The 14,146-nt window shown below is 32.7% G+C and overlaps 1 protein-coding gene across 1 annotated transcript; it reads left to right on the top strand.

Moving 5' to 3' along the window:
• The first annotated feature begins 10,440 nt into the window (after window positions 1–10,440).
• On the top strand, window positions 10,441–12,428 carry LOC131607091 (uncharacterized). Its single transcript, XM_058879131.1, has 4 exons — window positions 10,441–10,781; window positions 11,012–11,096; window positions 11,464–11,634; window positions 12,305–12,428. Exons 1-4 carry the CDS (start codon window positions 10,713–10,715, stop codon window positions 12,367–12,369), a joined length of 390 nt encoding a protein of 129 aa, XP_058735114.1. The 5' UTR covers window positions 10,441–10,712; the 3' UTR covers window positions 12,370–12,428.
• Window positions 12,429–14,146: the final 1,718 nt, after the last annotated feature.

Here is a 14,146-nt window from a genome sequence, read left to right on the forward strand (position 1 = left end):
GCCGGATCTCGTACGTACGCAATCGAGACGCGTCTGTATGCAACCGAGACGCGTTTGTATACATATGGAGTATATATATTGTTCATTGCATCCAATTCCAATAGCTCATTTGACATTTTCATGCACTTAGAAAACTCCATTCTCCCGTGTTTTGTGTGATTTCAGTGACTATGGCTAGCAAAAGAGCAAGATCAGAGATAATCGCTCCGGAGAATTCAACCGCCGAAGCAAATCTGAGTAAGAGGTATCTCTCCGCAATCCACAAAGAGAGATTTGATTTTCTGGCTAGGGAGTTTCTCCCTGAGAGGGTTTTTCAATTGGAGGAGAATGAATATCCAGAAATCCGAGCCGTGTTCGACAAAAGAAACTGGACTCATTACCACTCATTGATTCGCCCTGTGCATATTGACGTCGTCCGTGAGTTCTATGCAGGGCCGTCCCAAATAATATGGAGGCCCTGTTCTAATATTATAATTAGGCCCTTAATAAAAAAAATTGTAATATATTTATTTTCTAGCTCAACATTATCATATGCTTAAACTTATCTTACACATTAAAGTTTTAACCCTTAAAACTTGTCGAGATTTTCTTGTAATTTATTATAGAATGCTCTATTTACAATTACACATATTTTTAATTTAAATTAGATTTAATAGTGCTTTTCAATTTGATTCTTATTTAATTGATTTGTTCAACATATTCTATAATAATTTAAACTAATAACTAAATCGAACTAAATCATTAAAAAAAAAAATTAAAACACTTTAACCCTACAAAAGAATAATTGGTTGAAAATATTTTAATCATACACTTTTCAAAAAAATAAACCACATATATGGTGAGGTAATAATTAAAAATTAATAAATAAAACAATAAAATAAAAAGAATTTATGTTACCTATAGCCTTATTATTTTATTTATATTAAAATAAACCGTAGGATATATTTTTTTCTACCCATTTATGCCATTAATTCATTTCATATTATTAAATGGAAAAGGGGGAAGAAATAGCTTTAGACAGTGGGAAGAAATAGCTTTAGACAGTTATTACTTATTAGTATATATTTATTCTCTATTTTTAGTATATGGTTCCAATTCCAAACAGCTGTGTCATCAATTTCATAATATAACTGTTATAAATACTGAAATTATATCATGACATACCTTAAATAAAAAAAATACTACAAATTATGAGGCCCTATGCATTAAGAGGCCCTGTGCAATAGGTCTGTTTGCACAGCTCCTCCACCGGCCCTGGTTCTATGCAAATGCTTTTCTTCAAGCGGGACTCTCCCAGACGTTCGCCTCGTGGGTAAGGGGAAAGGAGGTCAAATATGATTGGCGAACCATTGACAAAGTCCTGCAGATTAACTACAAAGAGACTTGTCAGGTCAAACTTGAAAGGCGACGGGTTCCTACAAACTGGCCCTACCAAGAAATGTTGAGTGTCTTGTGTCAGCCAGGGACGGAGTGGATCCCGGACATTGATACGAAGAAATTAGCAGTGGAAAATCTCAAGCCACTGGTTAAAGCATGGACTGCATTTTACCATAATGCCGTTGAAGCTTGTTCAAATTCCTCTGAATTAACCGCATCTCGAGCGATTGGGGTGAAGGCTATAATTCTAGCCCACAGTGTCAACTTGAGTCAGTTGATTGCTCATGATATCGAGGCAACCGCACGAAGTTAGACTAAAAGTTTATGCCATGCCTCTGTGATTGTTGAGTTATGCAGGTATGCTGGTGTGGAAGATCTGTCCGGAGGAGAGATTCTTGATCTATCAGAGCCAATTGATGTCACCTGGATCAATAAAATGGTTGCTGATGCAGAAAAGAACCAGAGGTCCCAGCCGAGCTATACGTTCCCTCATGATTTTGGTGATGAGACCTCCTACGCGCACCGAAGGGATATGACACAATTCTGCTTCATGCAGGATGTGTGCGCAAGGTTGAGTATTCCAGGACGCTACCTAACTCATCAAGTAGATACTTGGGCCGCAGCTCAACGCTTTAGAGACCGCACCTCTGGACCACCACCTCCTCCATACCACGGAAAGTTTCATCCGTACCCGAAGGCACGGGAGCCCATACAATTGGGACTAACTCCTCAGTCCTCTACCTTTCCCGTGGGTCAATCACAGATGCAAAACAAATTTCCTCAACAACAGCCCTTTTCTGCCCAAAAATAACCAGTTTCCTCAGTGAGGATTAGGCAACTTATTTTTCTTTCCCTTGCATTTCTGTTGTCTTTGAACTTTGTTTGTTTGCTTTGTTATTGTTATGTTATGTTATGCTTGCTTGTTTTCTTCAAATTTTACTGTTGGCACTTAATAATTTATGTTGAGTAATTTCAATTTCATTTTGATAATGCTATATTAATGATGATTTCACACCCATAATTGATAAAAAGAGTTTCCGTCTGTTTGGTCTATATATTGTGGTAAATTCGAAAATACTATAAACTTTGATACGTAATCTTTAGTTGTCATGATAGTTGAACATGAATTTCGACGACACTTTAGTGCTATGTCTCTCAGAATCTACTTGGTGAGTGTCATGAGCCAAACACTTTAGAGTTCATCTATGAGTATTCTAGTGCGTGTTAATTCTTCAAAACATGCATCCATTCTTAATTGCTGGTTTGAATAAGATAGACAAATATAAGGCGAAAATTCTTCAGAACCGTTTGTACTGAAATCCATTTTTATTGTTGGTTAACTTTGGTGATGTCTTGTGTTTTGGTTGAAATGGATAGGAAGATAATATAAACTAGTGTGGATCTTTTTCTGTGTATCAAATGTTGAACAGAATATAGTTGAGACAGAGAAAAAATAATACATTATTTTGTGTCTTGTTTGGCTGTGAATCTTATTAGGAACTATGATTCTTAGAATTGGAATGATTTATTTTGGTATGCCATTAGCTGTTGAAAATTTGGGATTTAACATTTATTTGGCAGTGGGTTTTAGTTCTTTCAATGGAAATTCCATCATGTGTAGTAACATATTTGGCTTAAGTTGGTTAGATGGAAATGCATGAGTGGTTTCATCTAATGTTTGTAATAATCCTGGTAATTTTGGGATCTGGTATAATAAAATGTTGTTGAAAAATCAAGAGACATAACATGGGACATTTCGCATCCTATTAGTGGACAGTACTGCTGCCAATTTAGTGTTGGAATTTATAGATTTGGAGGAATATTCTATCCCATGGATTCGTAGGCTTCGAGTTTAATACTCAATTGCTCTATCATTAACTAATTAACTGATAAGTATATCACATTTTTCCAAACATAAACATACCAAAATTCAATCACATTAAACACAACAAACAATATCAATTAACATGTCAACACAAATCATCAAATATTCATCTTAGCTAAAATCATTAATAAAAGAGATAAATTAAAATGGATGATCTAATCATATAACACAATTTATTTTGATGACCCCCCAACAGTTCTAAATAAAACATTTAATCGTGCAATATAGAGGTCATGATACATTCATATTTCACAAAACTACTTCGTGCTCATTATATTTAAAAGTTAAATACCTTTCATTCTTTATTTTGATTAATAACAAAAAAAAACAATCTAAGTAAATAGAAAATGGTTCTTCTTTTGTTCAGATTTTAAGAAAAACAATAAAATTCAAAGGAATAAGAAAAATGTTTGTTTTTAATAAATATTAACAAAAAAAAATGGGAAACACAAATTTACTAATCAAATGATGTTTTTATCGGTGAAACAACACTAATAACATGTTCTTCGAAACACTCAACATACAACAATAAACATATTCAAAAATAATTCAAAACTAAAATTTCTATTTAGGCTTGAATGTTTCTTTCTCAAGAGGTTGTGTGGGTTATAATCATAATTTGGAGAATTTTTAACTATATTTTTTGGATCTCTCATGTATCAGTAAATTGGCAAAATTGTTTTCTCTGATTCTGTAGATGTATCTCTGGAAATACCTTTTTTTATAAAAAAATTGATTTCTTCCGTAGATGCATCTACGAAAGCGTTAAAACATAAAAAATTAGTTAAGTTCATGCAATCTTCTGTAGCTACGTCTACAGAAGGGTTTGAAAATAGAATTTTTTTGTAGATGTACTTACGGAACATTCTATTATATTTTCAAATCAACTATATTTCATTCCTAAACTCCATTTTTTTTTTTAAAAAATGGAATCAAATTAGAGTAAATTATAGTAGTTGCAAAACCTCGTGTTATAAAAAATTGAATTTTGGGGTAAAATATAATTGATTTAAAATATAACAGAATAGTCCGTAGGTACATTTACGGAATACTCTATTTTCAAACAATTTCAAAGATGTAGCTACGGAAGATTTCATGAACTTGGGATTTTTCCAATTAACTGAGAAAATCTCAAATTTCACAATATTTTAACACTTTCGTAGATGCATCTACGGAAAAAACCAATTTTTTTTTGAAAAAATACTTCCGAAATGCATCTCACGACATAATTAGAGTTGCACCAAATAGTTAAGAGATTCAATTGGTGCATTGAAAAATCCTCATAATTTAAGTTGCTTAAACAGGCTTAGAGTTCTAATCTTATTTAACAAAGTTTGACTTTTTTTAAATTGTATTGTGTGTTAACTTAAAGACATTAATTAATAATTAGTTGAGTGAAAATAAATCGTCTCATACAATATGATATTAATCAGTTCTCTTAAAAATATTAATCAATTAACTGCAATTAATCAATTAATTTACTAAATTAAATAATTTTTAATTTTTTGAGACAATTTGTTCTCTTCCTTGCACTCACTTTAAGTTTGATGGGGTGTATAGAATTTATATTAAGCCCAATAAAAAAGTTTTAATAAAAAGAGAGAAACAAAACCACATCAGAGGACCAAACTAAACCCCTCTAAATAGCAAAACCTAAAACTTGGCGTACCAAACCTATTTTAGCCAAAGATACCAAAAAGAAAAGAAGGCAAAAGTCAAAACATTACAAATCAAATCATAACCTACTCTTATTTTATTTAGAAAATTTCTTTACCCACCTCCCTATGGGGTCACCCTCAACGAAAACTCCACTTTACCCCTGCTTCGGAAATGCATTTTCGAAGTTTTTTTTTTTTTTAAATTTTCTCAGACTTCGGAAGTGCATCTCTGAAAACACCAAATGGGGGGTGTTTTCGGAGATGCACTCCCGGAAACACCTTTTTTCAGATTTTGGGGGGTTTCGGAAATGCACTTCCGAATTATGCAGAAACTGTGTATTTTTTATGTTTCTCGAAACAGTCTCGTATTTTTAATTAAAGGAAAACGCCAAATAAAATAAGCGACATATAAACAGAAAATACTAATATGATAAATCAAATCCAAATAATATATACAAGCCGATCCAAATAGTAATAGTGTGCGAGAGATACAATCCGAAAACAAAAAAAATAAACCCGGACCCCTACTGGGTATGCCTAACCCTCTCTCCCTGGGACCTCCTCTGCCGCCTGTATGCCACCGCACGACCCGCATCAGTGACGATCATCTCCATCACGGCGACTGCCTCTGGACCGCCCTGATGAACGACACCTCGATCCAACACGTCCCGCCCAAGCATCTCTATCCGCTAGCAGATCGGCAGGAGATCAATGGCGTGGTCATCCTCGGCCTGCTGGTTCTCCAGGATCTCCTCGTGTGCTGGCCTAGGAGCGCCGGGTCTCAGCAGAGGATGTGACACCCGATAGAACCAAGTGACATACCCCTCCACACTGTGCCAGTCCTAGGTGACCTGAATGCGACGATACTCCTCCGGTACCACATGACGCTCCCAATCCTCAAATATGCCAGTGAGCTGCACTCGGGTCACCGTGTCGGGAGCAGCCTCAAAAGGTGATATGGGTATCATCTGCACATACCCAAACTGTCGCATGCACCGCTCAGGGAGATACCGCACCATGGTGCTGGTCCCGCATGTCAACCAGCCAGAATATAAAGACATGTCGTCAAAGGGGACAACATGAGTGTAGTCGCTGAATGGCCTCCAAGTGACGTCATCGTGCATCGTGCGGTCGAGGTACCCACGGTATGGTCCCACTGCATTATTCCCCCTCTGGAGAACGTATCTGGCGGCCCTGGGCATGACGTCATCGTACTCAGGATCAATGTGGAAGCCGTGGATGCGGGAGAAGTAAGAGATGATCCAGCTCTGAAACACAAACACGATAATGTATTAAAAATAAATACGAAACATAAATAAATACGAAACAATTAAAATGAAACGTACCGTAAGTAGTGTGCAGGATCCGGTCAACTGCCTCGTTCTCCAGTTGGAGGCCTCATTCACCTTCTGGTATAGGTATGCCAGAGTAACTGCCCCTCAGTTCCACTGGTGAACAGTAGTCAAGTCCATGAAGTAGCGGAGGTAGGTCACGTCGACGTACCTTGCACTCTTGTCCACAAAGATTGCAGCGCCTACCACAAACATGTACCAGCATCGGAGAGCGCAGCCACGGTGATAATGTGTAAATAGGTCGTCACCCGCATCCTCGGCTTCGGCCGCCGCCACCAGGTGGTGCCCGAAATAAGTGCTCAGTGTGGTGAACCGGATATGAGGCCCAGATGTCGTGATGCACTCATAGTCAGCAACTTCGGGCTCCATACCCAAATAGAGCGCCATCCACTCACTGGCTTCGATCCTCTAGGTCCGGGAGTGGTGCAACAACGCCCCCCTGATCGGTAGGTGGAGAAGACACTGCACATCATGCAAGGTGATCGTCATCTCCCCAACCGGTAAGTGGAAAGAAGATGACTCCCTGTGCCACCGCTCCACAAAGGCCCCCTGCATGTCGTGGCTGATGGTGGTATACCCCGTCATACAGAGCCCACTAAGCCCTAAAGCTCTCACCGCATCGTTAAACCACTCAGCAGTTGGTTTAAACAGACTGAAAACCTTCCGGGAGTGGTTCACCATTTTTAAAGGCTCTCTCTCCTGTTACAAAAAAACAAATAAAAAAGTATGTTAAATAGACCGTTAAGAAAATATTGAATAAACGGCTAAATTATAAACGATTAAATAATATAGTCGGGCAAAATATAAAAAATACCTCTCCCTCCCAGATACGCCGAGCGACGTGCTCGTGGTAGGTAAGCAGCACAAAAGTGTCACTGGGCCCTCTCGGGTAGCCCTCCTCCTGCTCCTCCTCCTCCCCGTGTGGAGGGTCAACATCTGGTACCTCCTCCGCCTCGTGGTATGTCACTGCCTCCTCCGCCTCCTCCTCCTCTCGCTGGCGGGAAGAAGATACCCGAGCCAGAGGACTCCTCGATCCAGATGTAGAGGTACCCTCGTCCATCTCCACGGGAACTCGCACACATCGTCCCCGGCCCTGCCCCCATCCCTGCATCGACGCCAGCTGCGCCGCCGCCCGCTCGCGTCTAGCCGACGCAGTCTGGGTCTCTCTACCCTGTCTGATGCGTGCTTGGTTGCCTGACATGTTCCTGAAAACAATTGAAATCGATTAATATGCGAGACAACAGAAAAAACTAAAAAAAATTGCATTTCTGATACACTTCGGAAGTTTATTTCCGAAACTGGGAATTAAGGTGTTTTCGGAAATGAACTTCCGAAACACCCCTGCGATGAAGTTTTCTGCAACTTCCATGGCAGACCCCAAAACCCTAAATCAAAACTACTTTTATTCATTGTAAACAATCTAAATAGCAGTACCAACCTACATTAATGTGATTTTTGCAATTTCTAAACACCCTAATAGAGATATGAACAATGGATCTAAAAATTGAAAAAAATTGATAAACTTACCACTAATAGAGTTTGAGATGATTTAGGTTGAGATTGGAAGAAGATTTTGGCAATCTCTGATACTTCACACTTGCTTTTGCAGAAAACTTGAAGACAGGCTGAGTTTGGAAAAAGATTAGGGTAAAATGAATGAGGGAGGGGGACTGTTTTGCTAAAGCTGCAAAACGCGTAGTATTTCGGAAATGAACTTCCGAAATGGTGTTTTCGGAAATGCATTTCCGAAATAAGACAAATTTTGAAAAAAAAAAGGCGCTTTCGGAGATGCATCTCCGAAAACACCTTTTTCTTGCATTTCGGAAATGCATTTCCGAAGTCAGAGATATATATGGTTTTTCATCAGAGGTGACCTAGAAGGTTGGGAGGTGGACAAAGAAATTCTCTTTATTTATAGGATAACTATTACATATTATAATATGTTAGGTTTTGTTCAGCTTTAGCAAAAAAATAAATTTAAATTAATAAAAATTGTCGATTTGGTTTTTACAATTTATTTTGCAAAATTTGAACAAAAACAAAGAAAAGAACATTTCAATCGGGTTGAGAATTAATTTTTTTGTTAAAGTTTTATATTTTTAATTAAATATTTTATATTTTTATACTAGAAAAGTACATTAATTAAAACGAAAAATTATTTAATATATTAAATAAATATTAATTTCTTTTTTTTAGTTTAAGAGTGAAACATATCCTAAAATATTACAATTTTTTACACATTATTTATAGGTATTTTTTTATATTACTTTTTAGTTTATCCTCGACGAGAATAAGCTTAGTTAGTCTATATGTCCCTTAATTTAATTATTGATTTTATGTTAGTCATTGATTTATCAAACTCTACTATTTTGATTAAATTTGTTTTCGTTAGTTGGCGGTCCACCAACTACCTTATTAATTTTTCGTTATATATATATATATATATATATATATATATATATATATATATATATATATATATATATATATATATATATATATATATATATATATATATATATATATATATATATATATATATATATATATATATATATATAATTTCTTTTTTTTTAGTTTAAGAGTGAAACATATCCTAAATATTACAATTTTTTACACATTATTTATAGGTATTTTTTTAATACTACTTTTTAGTTTATCCTCAAGAATACACATTATTTACAATTTTTTACACATTATTTATATTATATTAATTTTATATTTTATGAAAGACACATTACTTATTTATCGCATTATTATTCTAACACTTTCATTCAAATGTGAATTCACAATGCTCCCCTTCACATTTATACCGCCGTTTGTGAGAGACACGCTATTTATCCACCTAAAACTTTAAGGTGATAGGTGTGTGAGTTCTAATCAATGTGAGACTTCTTCCTCACACTTGATTCTCAACACTCTCCCTCATGTGAAAGCTCTTAACACCTTGCAACAGAACATCATTTTCTAGACATTTTGATATAAATAAGTTGGTCCCTTTCTCGAACAAGGCTCTGATACCATTTGTTAGGAAAGTTTTTTACTAGCATTGATACATAGTGTAGGACTATGTACCTTTGTGAGAGACACACCACTTATTCACACAAAATCTTAACGTGATAGTTGAGTGGATTCTCCTACTTATAAATACTCAAATCATCACATTCGTATACAATGTGAGACTATTTCCCGACTTACTCGCACTTGCATTATTATTTTAACACTGCATCTAAAAATAAAAGTTTAACAATTAATTATTTTCATTTCTTATTCTCTTCTCTCTTTCTTCATCTTCATCAATGTTTATAAACGTTCATCATCTTCAATTCAAAACTTAAAAATTCCCAAATATCAAATTAAAATTTTAAAATGAAAAGTATCTAAATTTAATTACTATGAGCACAAGAAAATTGTTATGTAAAATTTACAACAAGAAATGAAGATTGAGAAATTCAACACCAACAACACACTAGAGATTCTGAATTACTACGAGCACTATTAATAGTATAAATAATTAGACTTTACATTAGTTTAAAAATATATTGTATTTAGCTTAAGATTAGCAAATATCTTGGCAAGTTGGTTGTTACTATATTAAGAATTAGTTAGAAAAAAGAATAAATCTGTTAGTAGGTTGAAACTAACTTTGCTCTTCAAGCTCGGTTTACAAGAGCAACTTGTACATTTTGATTTCAAAGAATAATTGTGAAAAACATTTCACAATGTCAATTTTCAAGTTTAGTGTGGTATTAGAGCGTGTGTGTGTATATATATATATATATATATATATATATATATATATATATATATATATATATATATATATATATATATATATATATATATATATATATATATATATATATATATATATATATATATATATATATATATATATATATATATATATATATATATATATATATATATATATATATATATCATACAATACAATAAAGCTAGATGAGTATTTTGGCAATTTTGCCATTTGTCAAAAAAATAGAGCGCTTACTATATTTATATTTCCTATTTATAGAAATGTTTCTATTATTATTAATATTATAATTAATTAATATTTTAATTATCATTTTCAAATTGTTTAAATTTATTATATTTAATGTTGTGCCAATTCACATTCAATTTTGTTTCTCTTTACATGGGAAATGTTTTACGCTGCAAAAATAAACGAAACGGTTCGCCTTCAACATCTTTTTCCAATTCACATCCAGTTTCTTTTCTCAATGCAAACCCTTCAATTCTCATCCTCTCTCCTTTTATACCTCAACCACGAAGCCAACACAACTTTCGAATGCAAATCGACGGCATGTTGCCTCACCGGTCGGAGATACCGCCGGAATAATTTAATATCCGGCATTAGGTAAACACAACCCATCTCTCTCTCCATTTAACATTAGGTCGAACTTTTCCCCCATTTCCTCCATGATCGTCTTCCTTGCCCCTCTTTCCCTCATTTCCCGCAAAGATGTCTATCTCAATCACTACATCACCGTAAGATTTTATCTCCCTTTCAAATCTACCGTTTCTGTTATGCAAATTTAAGAATGAGATTTTTGAAGAATATCTGTGACTGCAAATCATTTGTTAGTTTGGTGTTTTGAATGGTGAAGTTCTTTATCTATAACTGTGTTATTGGATGTTTCTTTGTTCTTTTTTTAGGTAATTTTAAGTATATATTGAACCCATCAATTTGATTAAACTTGCTATGATACTTTGATTAGGTTGGAAATTTATGTGCTTCAGTAGAAGAGTGGACAGTTGGTAGAACCGAACTCACCTCACTCATGGATGTGGAGAGGAGATATGGTACACATTTTGATCTACAAAGCTTTGTCTTGCCTTAATAATTTTTTCACTAAATAGTGTTTTCAGGTTCTTTGCTTTGCTGATTTTTTTTACTTTGTTACAATTTGGAGTTTCAACAAAATCACAATGTCACATTTGAGTGTCCTGAATTGTATTGATTGATTTTTATTGGCTTATAAAATTTTTTCATTGCAAAATCTGTAAAATATAGTCCATTATTTGACAACAAAACTTGAGCTGGTACATGTTGTGAATTAAGATGGAATTTTAAGTGTTAATATAATGGAACTTCAAGGTTTGGATCTTAGTGTATGGAGATTGTTGACTGTGAAGATTTAACCGGAACCCCATTTTTACGGTGATGCAGTTTGGCGGCAATCAATGGAAAGTTCGACTGGATCAATATCATCACTATCTGCTGGATTGGGACCTAGCGAATATGTGAGCGGATGCAGTAAAACTTCTTTGATAGTGGTTTTGACTCTCATTCATCACTTATTTGCTGCTCATGGTTTCACTTATTGCATAAGAGCAGAAGGTGAGAATAGACACTAATTGGCAAGAGAAAAAAAGCTTTCCTGTTATTTGTTCAGGCTGCACATGTTAGAAATTTTAGGGATATCAAATTAGGTATTACTATCGGTATTGATGAATATATCGCTTCTTCTCAATTTGATTGTTTTCAAATATGTATATTTGCTGATATGTTTGAAATTAAAGCAGACCGATTTGAAAGAGATTTGTGTTTGGTTACAATTACAATTTTCTTCAAATGTGTAGCTTTGTTGGTCTGTTTTTACATAAGAGTTTTATATATGCTATTTCTATAACAAAAGATAAAATAAAGTCGAGCAATTTTTATATAAGCTACAAGTTATTTTTAGAAGTATTGCTTCTTCTCAGTCATTAATTTCGAAATTAAAGTAAGAAGATTTGCAGGATATTTGTGCATGGTTATCGTTTTTGTTAATGTTTGAATATTTGGATTGAGTAATTGCATCTTTAACAAAAAGAAGTTCATTCTTTATTTCTATAGTGCAGTAAATCCATGTTAGTATGTCAAATAGAAATGTCATTCTGTTTAGTGAGCAGCTACATACCAACTTATTATCTAAAAAAGTTCATTCTTATTATGAATTATGAATGGTTTTGGAAACTAAATTATTACTACTTTGTGTGAATGCAAATAACGGAAAATGCTATGTCAGAGAGTGCAGAAGAATGTTTTGCTAATGGTATGGACTCATTTCTATCAAAACCTTTGTGTGCATGAAGATGACGACAAATGCTTTGTGAGAGAATGCAGAAGAATGTTTTGCTAATGTATCAAAACCTGTGAGTTTATAAAAATTGAAAGAGTGTATTGAACGATATACTTAAGGTGATAATAACTTTGTAGTTTCTTCTTTTGTACAAAAGTGTAGTATGAGTTAAGCGAAATTTTATAATATATGAATCATATTTTCATCCTTTGCAAGTTCCTACCTATTTTATATATCTACCCATTTTATCATTATTGGTGAACTGTCACAAATGTGTACCTGAAGAGGCCTTAACTCATAAGTCATCATAAGTCATCATCATGAAGACTAATGTTTCAATTTTATTTCCACTGTTCTTGAATGAGTGACAATCCAAGTCTACAATTTTATTTCCATTGTTCTTGAAAATGTGACAATCCAAGTCTCTTTGAACAAATATCCTTACCAAGACGTGAATCCATCTCCATATTAAAGTAATTGAATTATTGTTTAACCAAATAATTTTGTCTTGACATATGAATCTTACCACAAAGATTTTAGGAGTGCTATGTAAGAAATCCCTGCAATGAGAAACAGACCTCAAAAACTAATAAAGCTAATAAATTTGTGAATTGTTGTTGTGTTATTTTTTTTAATATTAATTATATTGTGATCCAATGCATTGAGGTATTTAAATAATTTTATATTTTTAATTATTTATAAATATTATATATTTAAAAATAAATATTAGATAATCATAAGGGAAATTTTTTGAAAAAAAGTTAAATATTGAATAATGACAAGGGAAAAAAATCATCTTAAAAAAATAATTAATTTTTTTTAACAGTATTGACATAGTTTTTAGAATTCATCTTTAATAAATATATTTTTAATAAATAATTATATTTTTGATTATAAAATAACTATATTATTGGTAAAGATTTGAAAATTGCAAAAAAAAAAAAAGATTCATTTTTTAAAAAAATATGTGAAAATATTATAGATAATTATTAAAAGATAAGAAAGTGCATATTTTATCTCTATTAAAATTAATTATCTTATTTATAAAAAACTAAAATAAATTATTTAATATTTACAATATATTTTATTTTAATTTTAGACATAAGTAAATCAAATAAAATAGAGTATAATTTTTAAAAAGGTGGTGCTAAGCTAAGGGGCACTGGATAAGAAGTTATAAACGATCTTTAATCACCCTTTTATTCATTTGAAAAGTAATAATAATAATTAAATATACTTTATTATTTAATCACTCAAATTAATCTATTCATTCATTGAAAATAAATGACATCACGAGGTTCAAATATTATAACTCATTTCAATATGCAAGTGTTTTACTAGAAATAAAATAAATAAAATAAAAAATATTAAATTCATAATAAATTTACAATAAAATATTATGGTCAAAATGATTCACAATTTCTTTTGAATAATTATTCTCTAAAAAAAATCTTCTATTGGACTTTCATTCAAATTAAATTTTTTTATATTAAAAAAAATTGTTTATTATTTACAAATAAAAATAATATAAAAATAAGTTATAAAATTCTATTGAAAGTGTCGAAAAATAAAACAAATAACATAAATTTTAAAAAATAAATAAATCATATTTCACAAAAATAAATAAATAGATAGACATCACACAAAATAAATAAATAAATATCATATCTCAAATAAATAAATAAATAAATAGAACATATTTTAAAAATGTCAACCGGAGGTATTTATAAGCAATAGAAAGTAAAAATGGAAAATAATAATGTGTAACATCTCAGTTTTTTTTTGGTA

This window comes from Vicia villosa, linkage group LG5 (genome assembly GCF_029867415.1).
Source record: "Vicia villosa cultivar HV-30 ecotype Madison, WI linkage group LG5, Vvil1.0, whole genome shotgun sequence".
Classification (NCBI taxonomy): Eukaryota; Viridiplantae; Streptophyta; class Magnoliopsida; order Fabales; family Fabaceae; genus Vicia; species Vicia villosa.

Excerpts from the sequence above, each read along its gene's own strand:
- LOC131607091 (XM_058879131.1), top strand. The coding sequence starts at position 10,713 with ATGATCGTCTTCCTTGCCCCTCTTTCCCTCATTTCCCGCAAAGATGTC. Across the intron at positions 11,097-11,463 it reads GGATGTGGAGAGGAGATATG|TTTGGCGGCAATCAATGGAA; the intron begins GTACACATTTTG and ends ACGGTGATGCAG. Across the intron at positions 11,635-12,304 it reads TTATTGCATAAGAGCAGAAG|AGAGTGCAGAAGAATGTTTT; the intron begins GTGAGAATAGAC and ends ATGCTATGTCAG.